The sequence below is a fragment of the Dermacentor variabilis genome, chromosome 7 (assembly GCF_050947875.1).
Source record: "Dermacentor variabilis isolate Ectoservices chromosome 7, ASM5094787v1, whole genome shotgun sequence".
NCBI lineage: Eukaryota > Metazoa > Arthropoda > Arachnida > Ixodida > Ixodidae > Dermacentor > Dermacentor variabilis.
In genome coordinates, this window is record NC_134574.1 from 101,643,978 (window position 1) to 101,667,605 (window position 23,628).

The window sequence follows — 23,628 nt, forward strand, 5'->3', positions numbered from 1 at the left end:
CGCCGGCATGAAACCCATAGGCATCGCTTTCCATGCAAAACTGGTGTCACGAGGTGTAAATGCGAACTGCTGCTTCATCTGCTTTCTTTGGCTTCAGAATTCGCGAACGAAGTTCCAAGCAAATGAATGACGCGTTGTCAGTGCCCTTCCCAACCATCTCCTTTCTGAAAAAAAAAAATCAACTGCACAAGCACCGCAACATTGGGCAGAACTCGTGCCAGTCATGCTTATTCATAAAATAAACGCACCGAAAATTTCAGACCTCGAGATCATACAGCAGTTCTATCGTTCGCACGCATTGTGATAGCGTGGCAAGCATTTCTTGGTTAGACTGTCTCTGTGTTCTTTACACCTCGTTGTTCTGCCGTCTTTTCAGTTGTCGGTAGCAATCAAGGACAGAAAAGCGTAGGCGAGACTCCAGAGCAAGGCCAACATCTAGTCCTACTACGGAGGAACCTTTCCGAGAAAACACCAGTTATTCGCACCAAAGCTCAAACGAACATAGCAAGCGGACTGGCCTCCCCTAGTCCTCCACCCCGAATCCCAAAGTCAACTTCCTTGACACACTTTCTGTCATTTCACAAAGTTAAACAAGGAACTTGCCCTCTTTTGCAATGTCATGTCCCAAGCAGAAGGACATGTTGCAAGACCGCCAGCCCCTTCACCTGTGTCGTGTAAAGAAAGGGCGGCAACATTTCGGCGAGCGCCGCGTACATCTCCCTCACATTTAAGGGAAGCGGTGAAAGGCTCGCCAGACCATCTGTCCAGCACGTCCGTCACGTTTCTTTTTGTCTCTCGACCTACGGAGGCCCCGAAACTAGCAGTTGAGCGCCACGTTGGAGTACGGCTGCTGCAGGGGTGCCCGGATGGGTAGCTCGTCCGGTGGTGTCGTGGTGAAGCTCGTCTCCCACGTGGTCGTCTTGTCAGGCGCGGAGGGCTTGACGCTCGTCTGGTTGCCGTTCCCGCCGAGCAGCTTGTCCATGGAGTCGAGCGACGAAGAGGCGGACTGGAGCTCCGTTCGTTCCGTGCTCAGCGAGTAGTTCGACGACGGCATAGGGATGAGGTAGTCCTCGGAGCCGGGAGACTGGACCTCGGATCTCTCGGACCGGTAGACCTGCGCGGAAGCACGCGTGTGAGACTCAGTAGGAGAAGCGTTGCCGGACGGGTTAGCTGCTCAGTAGGCGTTGCATTCGGAACTTTCGATTACTGCTGCGTACAGAAATGCTTTGCTAAAGCACACTTTTACAAAACCTGCTGGTGCTGAATTCTGATGTACTGCCTTCGTATGCTGAGTACAGTCGCTACCATGTAACAACTACACAATAGAATGGGCAAGTTGTGATTTTACATAACTTGCAATGTGTTCGAGAATTACAAGCACATCGTGGCCTTATTTTAAATATGCGAGTAGAATTGCTCATGTTACGAGCAAAGTAATCATTCGTGTATTTATTGGCTAGATCTTTTGCAGCGACTAATTGTCAAGGAGTTCTAAGGCTATGATACCTCAGCATTAGTTTGATATAGTCTAAAGGGGAAATTAGGAAGCACTTAGGAAGCAAATGTTCACAGCAACATGACGCGACATGATGCTTATTATTTTATCAAAGTATTCAAAAGGGCTGATCTTGATGATCAGCTAGCATCGTAGCGGAAGGCAGTGCAACAACAGTGGACGTTTTTGTAGTTATCACTGCTCAAGCTATGATGTCATTCAACAAAGTTGGACACTCGAAAGGTTTGCAAGGGAATTCATGAACTGCTGTAACAATGCCGACGTGCATGTTATGCGTGACCAGTGCTTGTAATCGGTCTCTGAGTAGCCGAAATTGGCTCGGTTCTGTCCAATCAACCATTCCAATACTTGGCGAGCGACGTACAAAAATGATCCAAGTGGAACGCACAACGCGGGCAGCTATGTTTTTGGCACATGTGCGTTTTCTCGATGCATATAACCTCACAATGCTACTTGGTTCGGCGTGCTACGTGATTCACGAAGCTGCTTAACGACATTGCTGCCAACCATAGGCGTCTTCGAGACATACTATACAAGAAATATTAAGCGCACCTTCTAGAACTAGGGGTGCTGGGCGACGCTACATTACAAACGGCAGGTTGTTGATTGCTTCTAACTAATTTGGACTCCTCTTTTTGGCTAGCGTGCACTGAACTGTAGGCACACCAGCTTCTACCTTTTGCACCATAAAGTAGGCCACCAAGCACAGGTGCAGTCTTTGTCATGTCTTGCTCCTCAGCAGCTGCACGAACGTCGCTGAACTACCCTCGTGTAGAACTTTGTTGAAGGTGTACTATAGCTTCCATGAGATGAGGAGCATCATTAATGGTGCTCTTTGACAACTGGTTGAGAATTAATTAGTTCCCTCAAACATTTCTCATAAACACATGAAGACAGGTGGTGCCTTCATTGCTTCAGAGCTGCAATGGCTACTGCTTACTACTTTCGAATGCATATTCGATAATTCCACGAAAAAAAAGCGCGCGCACAGTCAAGCTGCAAAAGTTCAAGGGAAATTGGGTGTCAAAGCACCTTCAGCAGTAGTGACTTTTCTTTCTTTCAACACCCGACTGGCCACTCAGAAGGCCTATACTGCACTCGCCAACTCAGTGCCAAACAAAAATAGCTATGGGTGGCGTCAGTGAACCAGAGTTGATAACAGGAAAAAGGAGTGCCTTCACCGTCCATGCATAATCACCCTCCCCGCGACACCCGACTGAATGAAAGTGTGACGTAAGGACTAGCATATCACAATGGGCAAGCCCTCCTCCTTCCTTTGGAGCACGCACGCAGTAGTCTCTCGTTACTCAGTGGCTGACACGAAACCCAGCATTCGCCACAACTACACCAAGTTTGGTGAGAAGTGTAGGCGCTGCTCGGGTGCTCACGACAAGGCAAGCGTAACGCTGTTTAGGACAACTGTTGCTGAGTTCGTTCCCTGCTTTTTACTTTTTTGGCAGAAAAAAGAAATCGATATCAAGTCTTTTTAATCCACAGTGACAATGTTCATCTAAGGACCACATATAGCTTACGAAGACTAGCACTGATGCAGGTAAAAGGTGTGCGAGTATCGAGACAAAGAACACTTGCGATTCATTTCCACCTCCCCGATTCGCTCATGAGACGTCGACTTTGATTGACCAATGGCGCTTGACGTGGCAAAGTTTCGCAGTGGCCAATGAGTCATTTTATGAGCTCCCGATAAAGTTTGAGCACTTGGGTCTTTTAAGGTGCACATAAACCGAAGTGTACGAGTGGTCTTATTGAGTTCCAATCATCTGGTTTGCGTTCTGAGCGCGCATTCCATACTAGCGTCATAAATGCATACTGCGCACGTTTTCTTCATTTTTTCTGTCTTTCCACTTTTCTTTGTAATACCTATACTTCTGGCATTTTACCACTCCTAGCTTTAGTCTCGTTTTCGGTAAAGCTCTGAGAAAGCCTGTCGTTTCAGTGGCTAAAGATGTTACCACTTGTAGCATTTAAGACGCACACGCGCAATACGGAAGTCACTGCCGACAGCTCGTGTGGCGCACCTGGAGGCAGACGTTGTCGGCGTTGGGCGGCCTCATGACCGTAGCGTCGCGTTCCATGGAGGGAGGCCGGTGGAAGACCGGCAGCGGCGCCGACACCACGTCCGGGTCCTGTATGCAGTAACCCAGCCGTTCGAGAATGGTGCCGAACGAAGGACGTTCCTCCGGCGTTGCGTGCCAGCACTGCGTCATCACGTGGTACACAGGACCCGGGCAGTTCGCCGGGGGCTCCAGGCGACCACCCGACGTCACCTGCGTCGACGCATGACGTAAGTTGGTTATTTGTTCTCATCTTCGTATACCTTTCCACAAGAGTTACCACTACCACTCATAATACACAAAATTCATCTTCGTTTGTTAATGCGACTAGATTAGGGTACTTCATGCACTTTCTGGAGGTGGTATGCCCCGTCTGCGTGTCTATCTTGCGATGTCTCTAAACGTTTTCCCACCAACTCGGGTCACTGGATTGTCTATGATCCAATGATTAAAGCATCAGACTACTCTGATGAGAAGAACCGGGTTCTAAAGGACTCGTCGGACTAACATGGGTCGCGCGTATGTGACATTGTATATGTGCCGCTCTTCAATGAGCCATTTTCAACCTAACTTGGAAAACTGGATATGGGAAAGAAGGTATGTTCCGCACCTCAATGAACCTTCGGCGCGAGCCAATGGGGCCCTGAACTAAGGGCTCCACCCTGCGAGGAAGTCGCCCAATCTCATGACAAATAAATGTTTTCTCTCTCTCTCTCTTCGACGCCAGCTTGGGTCATTGGGCATGTGTCACTGGTCAGTAACATAAAAATTTAAATTTATTCGGTGCTGCGCGGAGTCGAACCCGCATAATTTATATAGATTCGACTCCACCCAGTACACAATATACACGTCTTCCGTATTTGGCCAGTGGTCTTTGGAAAATTCCTGTCCACAAACTACTCGCCTAATCGAGAGCAGACATCGCTCACAGGGTAGCATATTGTAGTCTAAGTTGTATGTATTTAAACATCGGTACTTGCCTGCATTTTGCCTGCGCGAGCTCGCCCGTTAGACAGGATAACAGGTAACTCCGTTAGACAGGATGCCAGTAAGCTATCGCAGGAGACGAAAGATCTGATCAAGAAACGCCAATGTATGGAAGCCTCTAACCTACAGCTAGAAAAGAACGGGCAGAACTTTCCAAGTTAATCAACAAGCATAAGACAGCTGACATGAGGAAGTATAATATGGATAGAATTGAGCATGCTCTCAGCAACGGAGCAAGCCTAAAAGCAGTGAAGAAGAAACTAGGAATAGGCAAGAATCAGATGTGTGCGTTAAGAGACAAAGCCGGCAATATCATTACTAATATGGATGAGCTAGTTCAAGTGGCTGAGGAGTTCTATAGAGATTTGTACAGTACCAGTGGCACCCACGACGATAGTGGAAGAGAGAATAGCCTAGAGGAATTCGAAATCCCACAGGTAACGCCAGAAGAAGTAAAGAAAGCCTTAGGAGCTATGCAAAGGGGGAAGGCAGCTGGGGAGGATCAGGTAACAGCAGATTTGTTGAAGGATGGTGGTCAGATTGTTCTAGAGAAACTGGCCACCCTGTATACGCAATGCCTCATAACCTCGAGCGTACCGGAATCTTGGAAGAACGCTAACATAATCCTAATCCTTAAGAAAGGGGACGCCAAAAACTTGAAAAATTATAGACCGATCAGCTTACTGTCCGTTGCCTACAAAGTATTTACTAAGGTAATCGCAAATAGAATCAGGAACACCTTAAACTTCTGTCAACCAAATGACCAGGCAGGATTCCGTAAAGGCTACTCAACAGTAGACCCTATTCACACTATCAATCAGGTGATAGAGAAATGCGCGGAATATAGCCAACCCTTATATATAGCTTTCATTGATTAGGAGAAAGCGTTTGATTCAGTCGAAACTTCAGCAGTCAGGGAGGCATTACGGAATCAGGGTGTAGACGAGCCGCATGTAAACATACTGAAAGATATCTATAGCGGCTCCACAGCCTCCGTAGTCCTCCATAAAGAAAGCAAGAAAATCCCAATAAAGAAAGGTGTCAGGCAGGGAGATACGATCTCTCTGATGCTATTCACAGCGTGTTTACAGGAGGTATTCAGAGACCTGGATTGGGAAGAATATGGGATAAGAGTTAATGGAGAATACCTTAGTAACTTGCGATTCGCTGATGATATTGCCTTGCTTAGTAACTCAGCGGACCAATTTCAATGCATGCTCACTGACCTGGAGAGGCAAAGCAGAAGGGTGGGTCTAAAAATTAATCTGCAGAAAACTAAAGTAATGTTTAAGAGTCTCGGAAGGGAACAGCAGTTTACGATAGGTAGCGAGGCACTGGAAGTGGTAAGGGAATACATTTACTTAGGACAGGAAGTGACCGCAGATCCGGATCATGGGACTGAAATACTCAGAAGAATAAGAATGGGCTAGGATGCGTTTGGCAGGCATTCTCAGATGATGAACAGCAGGTTGCCATTATCCCTCAAGAAAAAAGTGTATAACAGCTGTGTCTTACCAGTACGGGGCAGAAACCTGGAGGCTTACGAGAAGGGTTCTACTTAAATTGAGGACGACGCAACGAGCTATGGAAAAAAGAACGATATGTGTAACGTTAAGAGATAAGACAATAGCAAATTGGGCTAGGGAACAAACGCGAGTTAATGACATCTTAGTTGAAATCAAGAAAAAGAAATGGGCATTGGCAGGACATGTAATGAGGAGGGAAGATAACCAATGGTCATTAAGGGCTACAGACTGGATTCCAAGGGAAGAGAAGCGTAGCAGGGGACGGCAGAAAGTTAGGTGGGCGGATGAGATTAAGAAGTTTGCAGAAAAAACATGGCCACAATTAGTACATGACAGGGGTAGTTGGAGAAGTATGGGAGAAGCCTTTGCCCTGCAGTCGCGTAACTGGGCTGATGATCATGATTATTATTATTATTATTTACTGCTCTTCAATGACCCGCTTTGGTGCCACCTTGGGTCACAGGATATGTGCCGCTGATTATTTACTGCTCTTCAATGACCCTCTTTGACGCCACCTTCGGTCACAGAATATGAGTCGCTGATTATATGCTTCTCTTCAATTACCATCTTTGATGCCAATTTGGGTCACAGGATATGTGCCGCTGATTATTTGCTTCTCTTCAATGACCCTCTTTGATGGCAGCTTGGGTCATAGGATATGTGCCGCTGATTATTTGCTGCTCTTCAATGACCTTCTTTGATGCCACTTTGGGTCACAAGATATGTGCCGCTGATTATTTGCTGCTCTTCAATGACCATCTTTGATGATACCTTGGGTCACAGGATATGTGCCGCAGATTATTTGCTTTTCTTCAATGACCATCTTTGATGCCACCTTGGGTCACAGGATATGTGCCGCTGATTATTTACTGCTCTTCAATGACCATCTTTGATGGCACCTTGGGTCCCAGAATATGAGCCGCTGATTATATGCTTCTCTTCAATTACCATCTTTGATGGCACCTTGGGTCACAGGATATGTGCCGCTGATTATTTGCTTCTTTTCAATGACCATCTTTGATGCCACCTTGGGTCACAGGATATGTGCCGCTGATTATTTACTGCTCTTCAATGACCATCTCTGATGCCACCTTGGGTCACAGAATATGAGCCGCTGATTATATGCTTCTCTTCAATTACCATCTTTGATGCCACTTTGGGTCATAGGATATGTGCAGCTCATTATTTGCTGCTCTTCAATGACCTTCTTTGATGCCAATTTGGGTCACAGGATATGAGCCGCTGATTATTTGCTTCTCTTCAATGACCTTCTTGATGCCACCTTGGGTCACAGGATATGTGCCGCTGATTATTTGCTTCTCTTCAATGACCATCTTTGATGCCACCTTGGGTCACAGGATATATGCCGCTGATTATTTACTGCTCTTCAATGACCCTCTTTGACGCCACCTTTGGTCACAGAATATGAGCCGCTGATTACATGCTTCTCTTCAATGACCATCTTTGATGCAACTTTGGGTCATAGGATATGTGCCGCTGATTATTTACTGCTCTTCAATGACCATCTTTGATGCCAATTTGGGTCACAGGATATGTGCCGCTGATTATTTGCTTCTTTTCAATGACCATCTTTGATGCCACCTTGGGTCACAGGATATGTGCCGCTGATTATTTACTGCTCTTCAATGACCATCTTTGATGCCACCTTGGGTCACAGAATATGAGCCGCTGATTATATGCTTCTCTTCAATTACCATCTTTGATGCCACTTTGGGTCATAGGATATGTGCAGCTCATTATTTGCTGCTCTTCAATGACCTTCTTTGATGCCAATTTGGGTCACAGGATATGAGCCGCTGATTATTTGCTTCTCTTCAATGACCTTCTTGATGCCACCTTGGGTCACAGGATATGTGCCGCTGATTATTTGCTTCTCTTCAATGACCATCTTTGATGCCACCTTGGGTCACAGGATATATGCCGCTGATTATTTACTGCTCTTCAATGACCCTCTTTGACGCCACCTTCGGTCACAGAATATGAGTCGCTGATTATATGCTTCTCTTCAATTACCATCTTTGATGCCACTTTGGGTCATAGGATATGTGCAGCTCATTATTTGCTGCTCTTCAATGACCTTCTTTGATGCCAATTTGGGTCACAGGATATGAGCCGCTGATTATATGCTTCTCTTCAATGACCATCTTTGATGCAACTTTGGGTCATAGAATATGTGCCGCTGATTATTTACTGCTCTTCAATGACCATCTTTGATGCCACTTTGGGTCATAGGATATGTGCCGCTGATTATTTGCTGCTGTTCAATGACCTTCTTTGATGCCACCTTGGGTCATAGGATATGTGCCGCTGATTATTTGCTTCTCTTCAATTATCTTCTTTGATGCCACTTTGGGTCACAGGATATGTGCCGCTGATTATTTACTGCTCTTCAATGACCCTCTTTGACGCCACCTTCGGTCACAGAACATGAGCCGCTGATTATATGCTTCTCTTCAATGACCTTCTTTGATGCCACCTTGGGTCATAGGATATGTGCCGCTGATTATTTGCTTCTCTTCAATTATCTTCTTTGATGCCACTTTGGGTCATAGGATATGTGCCGCTGATTATTTGCTGCTGTTCAATGACCTTCTTTGATGCCACCTTGGGTCATAGGATATGTGCCGCTGATTATTTGCTTCTCTTCAATTATCTTCTTTGATGCCACTTTGGGTCACAGGATATGTGCCGCTGATTATTTACTGCTCTTCAATGACCCTCTTTGACGCCACCTTCGGTCACAGAACATGAGCCGCTGATTATATGCTTCTCTTCAATGACCTTCTTTGATGCCACTTTGGGTCACAGGATATGTGCCGCTGATTATTTGCTTCTCTTCAATGACCATCTTTGATGCCACCTTGGGTCACTGGCTATGTGCGTCTCCTTCAATGAACGTCTCGACGCTCACTTAAGCAACTGTCTGCTACTTCGTAGGTGCCGCTCTTCATTAATAAAAAAATAATTTAAGATATCTCCGGTGCTTTGGTGTAATCAAATCCACACAATATAAATTCAGACAAAATTCTCTGATTGTATATTCGGCGGTGTCCCTGAGGACCCAGAGTACCCAGAGGGAAGCACGAGAGTGCAGACCGACTGCCCGTACACGCGTTATACATGATGCGTCTCTGTTGCGGCAGCACGGTGTGTCGCCACTTTGCTTCCCTGATAATCGCGTTAATGTCGACCTTCATAGTGAGATGGGTTCTGCCGTAATTTCTTTTATAGCAGACTTCGTAGTTGATCTCATCGAGTTGCCTGTATATGTACCCAGTCGCTGGCTATTGGTGGGTCTTTCTAGCTTACTGCCTTATGCCTTCCTAGCTGTGTGGAGTGTGTGAAGACGACGGTGCAGAATTAGGTGTACACTCGCCATACCGTCACGCAAATGATAATGCATTGAAGGTCTGTTCGTGTGGTTGCTCTGGATACACCAAGACACTAACAATTATTGCGCCCTCTTTTATGCATTTGAACAATTGGATGCTGGCCGAGGCTCTTGGGACAGATTGCTACATTTTCCCAATGGTCGGCAAGCGCCGTTAGGTATTGCGTACATTGTACTTTTATATATCGAATAGGACTTGAGATGGAGGTGGCTATGTCGCTACACGCGGAGATCGCCCGGAAGGCGATCTCCGACTATTCCGTCCATCAATATTTCATGACAGCAGAGTAACTGGCGAGGTGGCGACAAAATTAATGGCTCAAACGAAGGCAACTTTGCTCTTGACTGCTTCGGGCCCTCAAGAAAACACTACGTTTTGGAAACTTTCGTGGAGAAGATCCCTTACATAAAACGAGGCCTCTTTACTGAGATATAGCTTAAGGGGGCGTGGACTTGGGCTAGTCGGAAATTGACAGTAAACTTGCACAAACGCGCTACTAACAGAATAGAGCACCATGTTTGTTGTACTTGGTCGTTTGCCTCAGCCCTGTTTGAAGAGTTTCTTTTTTTTTGCAGCTTTACACTACCGAGAGACATAAGCCGTATGTACACTCCTGCTCAGCCTATACGGAATTCGGTACTCTAAGGAGAACTTTCAATTTCATTTTGCATAATACACATCGTGTTCGTCGGTACCGTCGCTATAATAATATTCGTCTCCTTATCCATTTCTTTCCCTTGCGAGTTATCGGAATCAGTGACACAATGACACAAGAGGCAATGGATGCATATTATATCAGGAAGAGCAGTGAACTGTGCATCAGTGTAACCTTTTATTTTACAGGAGCGTGTTTCAGCTTCTTGATATGGCTGAGCAACAGTGTGGTGGGTAGCGTATGCATTTATTTTCGTTTCACTGATTGGATCTGCGCATACAAACATTCAATATATGCGCCTGTTTCTCACGAAATAAAATAAGTTGCGAGTTGGCACTTTTGTCCGTTTCTTTTTTTATTCCGCTCCCTTGTGCGCCACGTTAATAACTTTCAGCCCCATTCTTTCTTCTATGGTGCCAAGTACCTGTTGAGAACGCTATGCTTCAGGCAGAGCACGCTCAGCATTTCCTTTGCAATAAAACCATGATCGTGATTTTGCGAAAACTGAGCAGCAAGTGCCTATGAAATGATGCAATGTCTATGACAATGTTGCAAGGAATAAACGGGGACCGGGTGCAGTGGCTCTGAACTGCCAGACAACCTTACCAGCTGCATGACTTCCTGGTTGCCTCGTCCTGGGTAAGGCATGTACCCCATGGACATGACCTCCCAGAGGAGCACGCCGAAGGACCACACGTCCGTCTTGCTGGTGAACATGCCGTCCAGGAAGGCCTCGGGCGGCATCCACTTGACCGGAAGCATCGCCTTGCCCCCTTTCCGGTAATAGTCCGCACTGCAGAACGGCGCGCCAACGAAACGCAGACCGAACTTAGAACGGTCCACTGTGCAAGGTATTCTTTTTGTCAGAGATACGCCTTTTGACGATGGCCGTATGACCACACACACGAGGTTGTAGCTACCACGGAACTTGCAAAAGAAAGAGCCACAAGAAATGTTCCTCCTCTCCTGCCCCACAGGCACGATACACGTTTCGGAACGGTGAGCAAAAAAAAATCTGAGCTAAATTGAATTTAGACTTGAATGAATGAATATAATAAATTAAAGAGAAGAAGGAATAAATGCCACCCGTCGTGTGAAAACGCGGTCGGAGGGCTTCACGTAGCTCGAGAAACTATGTCTGCAAATTTGCTGGAAACTTTGCGCGTAAATTTCTCGTAACTCTCTTGCAACTTGTGCGCCGATTTTTGCCGCTGTCACATTGCTCGAGACTTTCTGCTTTTATGTGTGTCCTTTATGCATTTATTGCACTACTGTCATGTGCGCAGCGCGGCCCGTGAAGAGGTCACATCGCACATTAGGGTATTACCTCGCTTAACGAGCGCCGAAAGAACCACGACGCGAAAGAAACGAGTGACTTGTCTAGAAAGCGATAAGAGAGAAAACAAGGACCGAGTGGGGAACTTGAGAAGCACCCTATGTGCCCGGTTTTATCCCGTGACCTCCGAACAGCTGAGGTAGCGATTCAGTTCCGCGTCAGATTCTCAAGTGGTGAGGACCAAACCCTGAGCTGTAGTGTGAGTGGACTGGATTTTGTTTTCGCCCTTGCGCTTGTATCTGCTAGAGCATGTCAATTCAACATGTCATTAGAACTTGTCATTCCCCGCCAAGAAGAGCCCGTGACCAAGTAAAGTAATATACGCCCATATTACGATATAAAGCGAAAGCTAACCTGCCGGATATGATTCCTTTAGACGATACAGGACATTTAATTGTTTCCTGTCATTTCAGTCTTCTGTCAGCATTACAGTTTGTGAGATAACAGGCGGCACGATTACAGCGCTTTACAAGTGGCTCGGTCACTTCATTCTGATTGCGGTTCACTAAATGTAAACCTTCGCCTGCAGATCTTCGAAGTTTCAGCCCTTCTGATCTTATCTTGACAAACAGCCAAACCGACTGAAGCGTAATTGCTATGGGGGGCTCTGGAGCATTCAGGCACCTGTTGACGTGGTCTCATTGGCTTCCTGCGTCCGTAGCTTCCCCTGATTGACCAGCCTGAATTCCGTCCTGTTGCAGTCTTGTTCTTGTTTTCTCCCTTCATTCGACACGCTTTTGCCACCATCATCTATTTAAATATTAAGTTGTCAGCAGCTGCACTTCGGCGTATGCTCAGGCAATACAAATGAGCAAACGTTTTCCTCTACAGACACCGCATGTACGATCGTCTCCTAAAGTTTATGGAACCCAGATTCCGCAATGAGGCTGACGATCTGCGTTCTTCGGGAATGCATATTGTAAAATAATATAAGAACCCTTGTTTATACATTCTACACTGGGCTTTAAAATAATGTAGCGCAGCAGTGGACATTACGAGATGTGATTCTGTGGTCGTTACTTTGCACGAGGCAGTTCTCGAGCCATAGCCGCCGACGTACTAATGATGAGGCACAATGACACATGACGCATATGTGTTTCCCACCAAAAGCGTGTGCATAATGTGCGTGCAGTAGAATCGTCCGGTCTTTAGAGCAACGCTTTTGAAAGATGGCTGCCTTTAATGGTCAGGACTAGCTGGAATCTCTGGGAAATATGTGGAATTGTTGGTACGAGGAGTCGTGCACGTCGAGTCGCACGGTTCCTGCGCACGCCTGTCATTATTTACTTCTCTGCAATAATCGTTACGTGTAAGAAGTCGGCACCGGCAACGCCGACCGAAACATAACGTAGTGCTGTTGATTAAAAAAAGTCGTACGAAGCTTTGTGTTGTTGAAAAGGTACGACGTTGCCTATTTAGTTTTTTGCTGCGTATTCGCCGCTTACCAGAAAAGAAGAGAGACAGTGACGTGAAAGAATTGACGTAACAGAGTGCTCAGAGCAGAAAACATAACTCACGGAGTTCATGTTCTTACCGATAGATGTCTCTGGCCATGCCGAAATCTGCGATCTTGACCACCCTTCCTGGCGCCTTGGTCGTGAGCAGGCAGTTGCGTGCGGCAATGTCTCTGTTGAAAATAAAAGGCAGAGTAAACTGACTATTAGTCTCGTTTGTCGATGGCCTCAACCAATCTCAGGCACTAATTTCCGCCCCTGAAACGAAAGATCGTTCCCGGGATATGCTATAGAATCAACGGTGAGGAACATTTCTATGGAAAAGGCCCTCGAGAGGCGCTATATCGTTGTTCCTGAAGACTGGAACACTCCACGGCCAGCGTAGACTGTAAGTGACCATTTCTTTATGGTTTGCGCCCCCACACGATGACTGCTCGGTCGTTTTCTTCTATTTCTCTCCCCTCTTTTCATTTCCCAAATGCCGAGTTGCCAGCAGAACGAAGCAATTTTTAAACACCTTGCCTTTGTTTCTCTCTCTGACCCACTGTAATACGTTTAGAAACCACGAAAGTGTACGCATTCGTTTGGTCGCATCGTCACGCATACAAACAGTATAGAAAGCTTCAGCATAGCGGATAAACAGTGCTATAGACCTAGGCTGGTATGCCCGGAACCATGAAGACGATGAGCAGTTGGTGGTGTAATGTTGAGACGATGTGAGGCTAAGGTGCTTAGGTGGGCAGAAAATAGTGATATGAAGGCTGGGTGAAGGGAGGTAGAAATGGCGAAAAGCAGAGATCAGTTGTGATGGTGAGAATTCACCTCAAGTGCCGCTATAACAGATAACCGTTACTTTGAGCAATTCCAAATCCTTCGACCAAGTGTGCCACCTTACTCTTTTCCACCTACATATTTTCTTCGCCGTTGATGTAGAGGGCGAATTATATAAGATCTGATAAATTAATAATTATTGCCATCACAAAAACAAGTTTCCTTGTAGAAATATTGCCTGCTCGATAAAATTTCTTGAGTTGGAACACTAATAACAAATAACGTTTGGAGTCGGTTATGGTTGACCATAGTTTCACAGGATGCTGCCTCTGGCGATGCTCTTCGTGGATAGGCTTCTGGCTGCTATAGTGTACGGCTGCAGTTAAACTAATTGCGTAGGATGTCAAAAACTCAGAATAAACATTACTGAAGAGAGTGGCAGAACATTTACTGGGCGATGTTTCCTTTAAAAATGAGGCGCTGCAGTGTTTGGCTTTGTGACATGGTGTGCACATCCCATTATGATTCACCAAACTTGAAAAGTGTTCATTCATCCATGCATGTTCCACTTTGAGAGAATACACGTGGGAGTGGTAGCCACGTGAAAATTATCAAAGAGACATTTCGTCATTGCGCTTGCAGAAACCTCTCCCAAGTTGGCGCTCGTATAGAATACTGTGATGAGCTATAAGCACAGAAATTTTGATACTTGCAGGGCGCCTAGTGTAGACGTAGTTTTGGGAGGAAAGTTCAAGCATACGTAATGCGGCTTTGACATCTTACTGCATTTCTCCTCCTGCTACTGTGCCACTATTTTTTCTGCAATGTTTACACCACTCCTAAGATATTCCTTCAATCTCCTGCAGTAGTCATTTCTGCTTTATGCACGTCTTTTTAGTGCTGCGATCATGCTTCACCTTTCTGGGTATGTTACTGTAACTGCAATGTGTTGTAACTTGCTTGTATTTTGGTTATGCATAATTTTTTATCTTGTCTATTTCGCTAATTATCTTTTCAAAACGCTAGTTTTTCCTTCCTGTTTTAGTTCATCGATAACTACACTTTGTTCTATTTTTTAAGATCATAGGTTCGGCTTCAGCATGTACTACCATTTTTGTTAACACAACTGAAGATTACGCTGTGGCTTGTCCAACTGCTATAGATTTCTTTCTTTTTTGTATAGGAAGGAAATGCCTCACCCAGCGGTGTACCGCCTTTTGCCTTCCCACCTCGGCTTGTACGCGTAGAACCGGAATAAACTCATTATTATATTCATATTATCATTATTGCTGCATATTGTTTCAATCCAGTAAAAATGCACAACGAAGAATACTTCCCACACCTGTGGATGAAATGCTTGTCTTCCAGGTATTGACAGCCCTTGGCCACGTCGATGGCTAACTTCAGGAGGTCTGTCATCGTGAGACTCGGCGGGACACTCTGCAGAAAACAACAATGTAGGTTTAAATATTGCGTATGTTGGAGGTTAATAATGCTCGTTGCCAACATGCTATAGCGGTCAGTGATGCACTATTAATTTCAATGCTGCTAATACACTAAACCCCGCTCGTAGCTTTTGAATTTGACTACATTCACACTGGAAATAATCAGCAATACAGGTATTTAGTTGATAGCCTCAATATAATAGTGATCACCCAAAGAATTACACGAAATTGATACAGTTAAGTTGCCAGCATTTAAGCATCATTGTACGCAACATGAGAGTGTATACAGCGGCCATATTCAAGTCACATTTGCTATTGGCCGACCGCCTTCAGTAAGAACGTGTCCAGCATCAGTTTTGGTTGGAATTAGCTCTGACGAACATTTCTAGCGCAAGAAACCTTTCTGCATATACGGGCCTTGATCCCTCGTTGATGCCTTGTGTACAATAAAGGATGTGTAAAGCACTGGAAAAAGGCTTTCCCGCACATGTAGGTTACCTTAAAAAAGGCAGGCAACTTCCCGTTCCCGGCACCACTGAACCATTGGTAGGTTTGCAAACAGCGAAGATACATGCAGTATGAAACAGATGGTAACTAAATAAATAATGGCACCAGTTCGCACGCAGGCGCATTGTTTCCATCTCTGGACCGATGTCCGCCATCATGTACGAGTCAAACAAGATGCGTGGGGAAGCGCGCATGCCGTATTTTGCATATATGCATCCTATTCTCCAGAAATGTGAGAATTTTGGATTCGGGAACAACGAATGACACGAGAGACCAAATGACTCCAGTGTGCTCCCTTTCAGCTTGTATATAGAGTAACGAAGTATTTGTAGCACTTACGTATTACGTGTGGTGACTTCCAATATAGACATATGTTGATCGAGCGCAGAAATTTTCGAAATAATCGAAGGACCCAATAACAATCAACAATAAACGCAGTGAGAGCAGAAACCGCGTTCAACAAACACGCCCTGTGGTTCCTATGTGTCATTGTCGCTAACAGTGGACCACCACAAGGAAAAGGCTAGTAATCATCAGAATAGTATTACTGCATGAGCTTGTTAGCTCATGGCGAAGATCATGTGAACCACTGAATTTAAACAGTCCCTTCTAAAGAGGGAAGCACGTGTCTCTGAGCTGCATCAGCAGCTCTCAGAAGTAAAAAAAAAAGAACATACTATCTATTCTGCAGGTGACTTCCGATCGAGTATCGTCCCTCTCTGCGTGGGCGACAGGAGGTGCAGAGAGAGAGAGAGAGAAATTTATTTACAGAAAGGCAGAGAGGTCGGCCTGAGCTATAACTTGCACTGGCCTGCTACTCTACACTAAGGAAAAAGGACGGGGAGGGAAAGGGCTCATGAATGATGATGATGGTATAAGGAAGAGATGTGTATATACAAATTCACAGAGTTGTAGCAACTCTAAAGCTGCGCGTCGAGCCCAGTGGCTTGGAGAAAAGCTATAGTGGCACTTGTTATCAGGGCTGAGCTGTTTGCATTAGGCCAAGGACCTAAAAGAAACTCGTCTGATAGAGGCCTCTTATGGATCTTTGCAATGGAGGAGACCAATGGCTGTCGTTCTTGCGCGTACGTGGGACGCACGCAAAATATACGATAAAGTGTTTCTTCACCTCACAATATTCACAGTTTGGGCTAGTGTCACTGCCATCTATCATATGTCTATAACGGCTGGTGAATGTGGCACCAAGGCGAATCCGGTGCACCACGCTCGTTTGGCTTCTTTTGAGCTTGTGAGGCATAAAAAATTTCATTTCTTGGCCCCATTTGTGTACTCGCTGGTGTCGTCGATCAGGTTGGGCCCAGTGTTCCAACGTACGGTTGCGTATTACGCAACGAAGGACGGCGTTTGTGTCTGTTCGTGAGAACGGAATGCGTACTTCAGAAGCATTATTTAAAGCAGTTTTCGCTTCAGCGTCTGCCTGTTCGTTTCCTATCACGCCACAGTGTGAAGGTATCCACTGAAAGGTGACAGTGCGGCCATATCTAGTTGCGTGGTTGAGATGCTCTACAATTTCTATAACCATGGAATAATGTGGGCCCCGTCTGGACACAAGGTGCACATGCTGTGTATCTGTTGCCAGATCTATCTTTTGTGCGTGCAGCAGCTTTACATGTTGCTGCATGCGCGAAAATAAAAGTCAGTTGGTAGTTCAGCGACGTCCGCGTCTGTCACCCTATGTTCCTCTCTCAGTTCGGTCGTTCTCAGCTAGTAATCGGTCACGTGGCTGGCCTCGTGTGCTAGGCCCAAGAGCTTGCCATATGCCTGGGCCCCAGAGCATGCAAAGAGTTGGGTGACGCGGAGCGCGGCATTGAACAATTGAGCTACTACTGGCGGTTTGATTCAAATAGAGACTATTATGAGAGAGAGAGAGAAAGAGAGAGAGAGAGAGAGAGAGAGAGAGAGAGAGAGAGAGAGAGAGAGAGAGAGAGAGAGAGAGAGAGAGAGAGAGAGAGAGAGAGAGAGAGAGAGAGAGAGAGAGGATTAGAGAAGATTTCACCCCGCGTGCGCGCAACATCTAGATTCCCAGAATGATCGCAAACAATGCGAAAAGAGGTGTTGAGCGTCCCTTTTTCTACGTGACTGTGAACTCATGGACTAGCGGTAGCGTATCTGTTACCTCGGACGCCTGCGCTCAGATGGAGAAATCTCAGGCTGCTGCAGCGCGTACTACTTTGAACGTATTGACATCGATTGCGCTTCCGTCATTGCACGCGCCAATGAAAGACTTCAGAGACTGCGGCGAACATTACCAACGGTCATGTGGTGCGATGCGCGGACAAAGCCATCTCTCTCGAAAAATATAGATCGTTTGTCATGATTCTCACCAAACCTCAAAATCGAATGAACTCTAGATACACTCTACATCGTCTACATCTCGAGCTAGCCTACGCCCCCCCCCCCCTTTTTTTTTAACATCGCATACGAAGAATGTCTTCTTCTGACTGCGCTTGTTGCGGCCCCCCGGACTAAATTCTGCGGCACACCGCATACTTTAGTGACACATCGTATCTCGTCACCAGCTTTTAATGACACATCTTAGGTGCTCTACACCGGCAAAGTGCTTGGACATCAATCCTGCCCCTATAGAGACAGAAATGTTGCGAAGGTTATACTTAATTTTTATTCTGACCTTTACCTTGAAAAATTTCGACGTGAATAGTGCTTTACAACCTATGTTATTCGTTAGTGCCATGACGTCTTCCCATGTCAGTAACTCGCTGTGAATTCAACAATTGCAGCTTGACTGGAGGCTACTCATGCTTGCCACAGGTCATACAGTAAGTGTTACATCCATACGTATTTGCAGCTTTGTGCTGCGTTCTTACTATGTAGATTTTTCTTAGTGTGGATTTGTTTTCTTTCTTTTTGTTCTACTCGTAAAGATTTCGAAAAGTCCTACGTCACTTATTTCTATATTTTCTCCTTGGTCATTCGTTTTTAGGTATATGATTTTCGTGTCGCAGGCACCTTATGAACCATAGGTCTCACGTGTCGCACTTAGTGAACAGCAGCAACCACTACAAAAACAACAGCAACTGCCGGCATTGACTGCCTCGTTAACACTTTTTCTATTGATTAGGGTAGAATCTTGAGACAGAACGGACAGAAGTCGAGTCACACACAAGTGGTTATGTATGATTCGACTTCTGTCCAGTTTTTCTCGTGCTTCTGTGTTAATCAAGGGAAAAGACCGGAACAAGACCCAAAACTGAACCCTCGCTAACACTGCCCACAGCAACAACACCACCACAATCTTTGTCGTGGTTCCACACTCCGCTCACCGGTTTTGGCCGCGATTCCCTGAGGAAGGACTTGAGGTCTCCACCGGGAAGCAGTTCGAGAACGATGAAACGTGGCATCTTCTCAAAGCAGACGCCAATGAAACGGACAATGTTCGGGTGGTTGAACTTGCTGCGAGAAAAGAACAGCGAAAATCTGAGACGCCAGTTTCCGCGACCTGCCTGGCTACTGGGCTTTGCCCGACCACCGAAGTTTGCCGCAATGAAACGTGCGTAACACCGGAACCTCCGTACATTCACTTCACTGTACAATTTGTGCACGTCGTATGCAATTTTACACATTTCTATGCTACACCTGAGAACCAAGGGCCGAATTTACAAAGCTGCTCGTTCGTAAACACTCGTTGCCACTCGCTGGCCACCTTCGCTAAAGGAATATATCCACCATCAGTATTGACTGAAGTTCGCTTTTAGGAACAATCGTAGCTTAAGAGATGTTTGTTAATACAGACCCAGGGCCTGGATGCACAAAGGTTTTAGTTCGTAAAAGATGCTTGCCATTGGCCGGTCGTCCTGGCTGATAATATGTCCAACGTCACAATTGGTTGGAATTTGCTCTGACGAACCGTTCTACTGAAAGAACCTTTTTCGCGAATACGGGTTCAGGAGCCAAAATCATAAAGCTTTTAGTGACTATATGGATGGTATCACGATCGGCTAAAATTTACTCTTTCTTTTTGCTGAATGTAGGCCCTGAAGCAGGAAAGAAATAATAACACGTAAATAACTTTGCAAACACTCTTAAGACGCTTTTGGTTTAAGTATGCTGCATAATTGGCAACCACAGATGTGAAGTGTTTCAGAACAAGGGCGCCGACGGGTTGACGTCTCTGTGGCTGCCAGTGGCACCAATGTATGGCCACGTTTCTTATTTTTGCGAGTGATCGCTTTTTACAGGGAGTTCTTAATGGAATGCTTGCCCATTTTCTGTGTGGAATGTGTTTTAGTAATGTTAATTTATGTTTGTGCGCCTTCAACGCGTTCAGACGGTAGATGCGTCGTCGACTTCATACTCGCAGACTCCGCTCCTACGTTTTTTTTCGAACACTTTAGGTTCGCGCGTTTTAAATGTTACTGACGAAACGAGAAATGTGATATGGAACGCACAAGTAGAATATATTGGCACCCGATGATTTTACATCGTGGGTGTTACTACGTCGTAAGGTTTGCTGCTGGAGTTCTCAAATTCCGAGTCTGCACCTAGCAGCAGCCACTTCTATTTGCCACCCTTAACTGGAGCCTTTTCAAAGGGCACTAAAGGCTCGACAAAGGAACACAGTACACACACACGGGAACACCAGAACATAGAAGTAGTGCGGAAAAAAATAAGGAAAGGTCGAACATGTACTGCCATTCTGCTCAGGGTCTGAAGCACCCAGGGTGAGTACGGTTTGAATTTCTTCCAACCATGCGTGTGCTAAGTTTGGGAATATAAAAACTAAACTGCGCTCATCTGAGCGTACTGTTTTCATGTCCTCAACTCACGATTGTGGAGTCGCAATATTTTAGGGATCTCTTTTTCTTCATTTCCATTCTTTTCTCAACAGCCGGTGCGGCAAGTGACCAATGTTGAAGACCTGGCATCATACATGCCATTGAACGAGGTCAAGCACAACAGAAAAGACATTTAAATATTTCCTTTGGAAATACGATGTCCGATTCGTTTGCTTAGATATTATTATAAGAGCACACGCAATCTAGTGCGCCTCCTCGCGTTATCACAGCGGACTGGCTTCAATTTACAATGCCTATACATGGTGTCTGCTGGGACAAATAGCGCAACGAAGGCACTCTGACATCTTCCTCCGTGACCCTCGCCCCCACCCGACATCCCCTTTATTAGGGTGACTGGGCATGTTGGTAGGACATAAATGCAGCTTTTCGCGCATAGGACGCCGACAGGGAAGAGGCTCGTGTGTCCGTGTCTCTTATCTGTCCTCGTCTTTTGCTCAAAAGGCTGCACTCATCACCGTTATAGACGTCAATGGTGGTGTGCGTTATCTTGTTTCCTTTGCATCTTCCTACTCGGCATCTTTCGCGTGCATACAAAAGCCTTCGTTTCCTCCAATAAGCTTTGCGGAGTGCAGCGCTTCGTCCTTTTCCTAGCTTATTCTTGTGACTCGTGTTGCGCGCCACAGTACATGTTCAGTCAATACCGGCAAGCTTCAATTCTTGTTCCGCTTCTCAACATTATACTACAGTTACCTGTTACTGTGTGTGTATGCGCATGTTTATGCGGGAGTGTACTGGGTACGAATGGTTCATTTCATAGCTCACACTTATCACCTGTAGAAGCATGACAAAATTCTGACCAGAAAAATATCTTCACCATCCATTAAAGAACGCCTCTGTCTTTGAACTACTTGCGAGAAAAAAAAGATATATGACCAATTCCTTGGCGCAACTCGGCAACCGGCCAACTTCTAAATGCCTTCATTTAGGTGCACGGCCAAAATTTCTGCGTGTCAAGCGATGAAGATAATTGTGGCTCTTTTGAAAGATGGTTGGACGTGCGACTATAGTATGTCCTTGCAGTTGTTGTTTTCTGTATATTTTTAATCCAAGCTTATCATGCTTTTCTCTCTCGTTATCTTCACTTTCTCCCACAACTTCTTCTTTTTCCTTCTACATTCCCCACAACGCTGAGTAGCGGTCTGGAACGCAGTAGTTCAGGCCGACCTAGCTCTCAGCCTTTTCTCTAATAATAGTTTTTACTTTCTCCATCTGATTCGGCGTTCTCGTACCTCATTATGCAGGCCTCCGTGACGAAGTCTTTCTCCGACTCGGGTGACGAAAGCTCTGGCAGCGTCTTCACGGCAACTGGAATCTCTGTCACCGGAGACGGTGCTTCGCCGGTAGTCGGCGAAGTGGGCGGAACGGTTGTTGGCAGCAGGAAGCCCTATAACAAAAGCGGCGAGAGCGGGCCAAAATGAGGGGTGCGGAGAGACATGAAGAGCAGGCAAGCGGCTCCACCGTCCTTACAAGTTGAATGATCGATCGATAGATCGATTGACTGACTGGTTCATTGATTGATTGATTGATTGATTGATTGATTGATTGATTGATTGATTGATTGATTGATCGATTGACTTTAGTGTCCGAGTGAGAGAGAGAGGGGGGCACTTTATTAGAAAAACAGAGAGAATTTTGCCGGCGCGTATATAACCACTGGCATGCTACTCTGTATAGGGATGGGGAATGGGTTTAAAAGATTCCAGAGGAGAGTGGTAGAAAAAGAGAATAAAAATAAATATGAAATGTCCAAGTGAACCTGATACTAATATTTGCAGGTGACATGTCGGGTAAATTTAGGCTTTTGTATATGAAGCGTGCAATCTCTAAAGCTTTCCTATTAGACCAATTTCTGACAGGTATTTGCACAATAACTCCAAAACCCGCCGCTGTTTTGAAGGGCCGGGCATTGGACCTAGGATGCTCGGTAATGTTAACGGTTCGTGGCAAATCATGTCCATTTGTTGCTGAAAAAATTGTCTCTCGTCGCGGTAGGCGGGGCATTCTAGTAATATGTGCTCCATTGTCTCTAAGTTGCGACAGTTAATTATCACAGTGTGGGTTAGTGGTAAGCCCTATGCGGTACAGATAATTGTTCGTGTCTGCCATGTTCAGTCGAAGACGATGGTACAATGTCTCTAAGTGTCGAGGAAGTGGTCGTGGAATTTTCGGTCTCATTTCTGTGTCAATGTAACGCAGGAAGCTACCTTGGTGAAGGGTCAGATTCCACATGCGGTCTTTTTCTTGATAGGCATATTTTTTTGCCATGTTTGAAGCGTCGGCTTTTGTAAAAAATGTTCTTTTTAAATTGCGGTATTGGAGTCCATATCTGGCAGCTTCATCTGCTCTTTCATTTCCCGAAATGCCGGCATGGCCAGGTATCCACTGGAACTTGATGCAATGCCCAGCAATCTTAGCTTTGTGGTGAATATAAGCAATGTCAAATGCTGCAGGTTGATTATTGCAACGCTTGTGCCTCTTCCGCATACTTTGTAGGGCCGCTTTAGAATCCGTGAAAATTACCCATGTCTTTGGCTGCTGCTCCCGAAGTACATACACAAGGGCATCCTTAATGCCATATAGCTCCGCTGAAGTAGATGATGTCGCTCGCTCAAGACGAAACGAGAATCGTTGCCCTGTAGAGGGAACAAAAAGTCCGCACGATGAGCGATGTGGAGTTGTAGAGCCATCTGTGAAAATGTGCGTGGCGGCTGCGTATTCTTTGTGCATATATTCCAAAGCTATCTGATAAGTCGCTGCTTGAGGCAGCTTCTTTTTCGCACCGATTCTAAGGATATATGGTACAATTTCCAGTGGGGAAAGTCTCCCCCATGGTGAAATGTTTCGTGGCACAATTTGTTACGCCTGAGCAGGAATCGAAATAGATATGCTTGCGACGGCCTGCCCAAAACTAGATGTAGCGCGGGTTCTACAAATATCCTTTAAAAAGTGAGTCTTCGTATGAATGAGGTGGCGGAGGTGAATCCGAAGTGTCTCCTGCGAAGGAACTTCAAGAGGCAGGCATCCAGCTTCTGCTATAGTTCCTGAGCGGGACGACCCCTTCGGAAGGCCAAGACATACGCGAAGACAGTTATTCCGTGCTGCCTCAAGTTT

General features: G+C 45.7%; 1 protein-coding gene across 2 annotated transcripts in view; it reads right to left on the reverse strand.

Annotated features, from left to right (window-relative positions):
- Positions 1-265: 265 nt before the first annotated feature.
- Positions 266-23,628, reverse strand: part of LOC142587703 (leukocyte tyrosine kinase receptor-like) — a 173,932-nt gene continuing 150,569 nt past the window's right edge. For both annotated transcript variants that reach the window (XM_075698888.1, XM_075698887.1), the window contains 7 exons: positions 21,747-21,901; positions 18,985-19,114; positions 15,073-15,170; positions 13,040-13,132; positions 10,776-10,962; positions 3,553-3,801; positions 266-1,114 (listed from right to left, as the gene is read on the reverse strand). In XM_075698888.1, the coding sequence (XP_075555003.1) occupies positions 818-1,114; positions 3,553-3,801; positions 10,776-10,962; positions 13,040-13,132; positions 15,073-15,170; positions 18,985-19,114; positions 21,747-21,901 (1,209 nt within the window). In that variant the 3' untranslated portion in view covers positions 266-817. The remainder of the gene's footprint in view (positions 1,115-3,552; positions 3,802-10,775; positions 10,963-13,039; positions 13,133-15,072; positions 15,171-18,984; positions 19,115-21,746; positions 21,902-23,628) is intronic.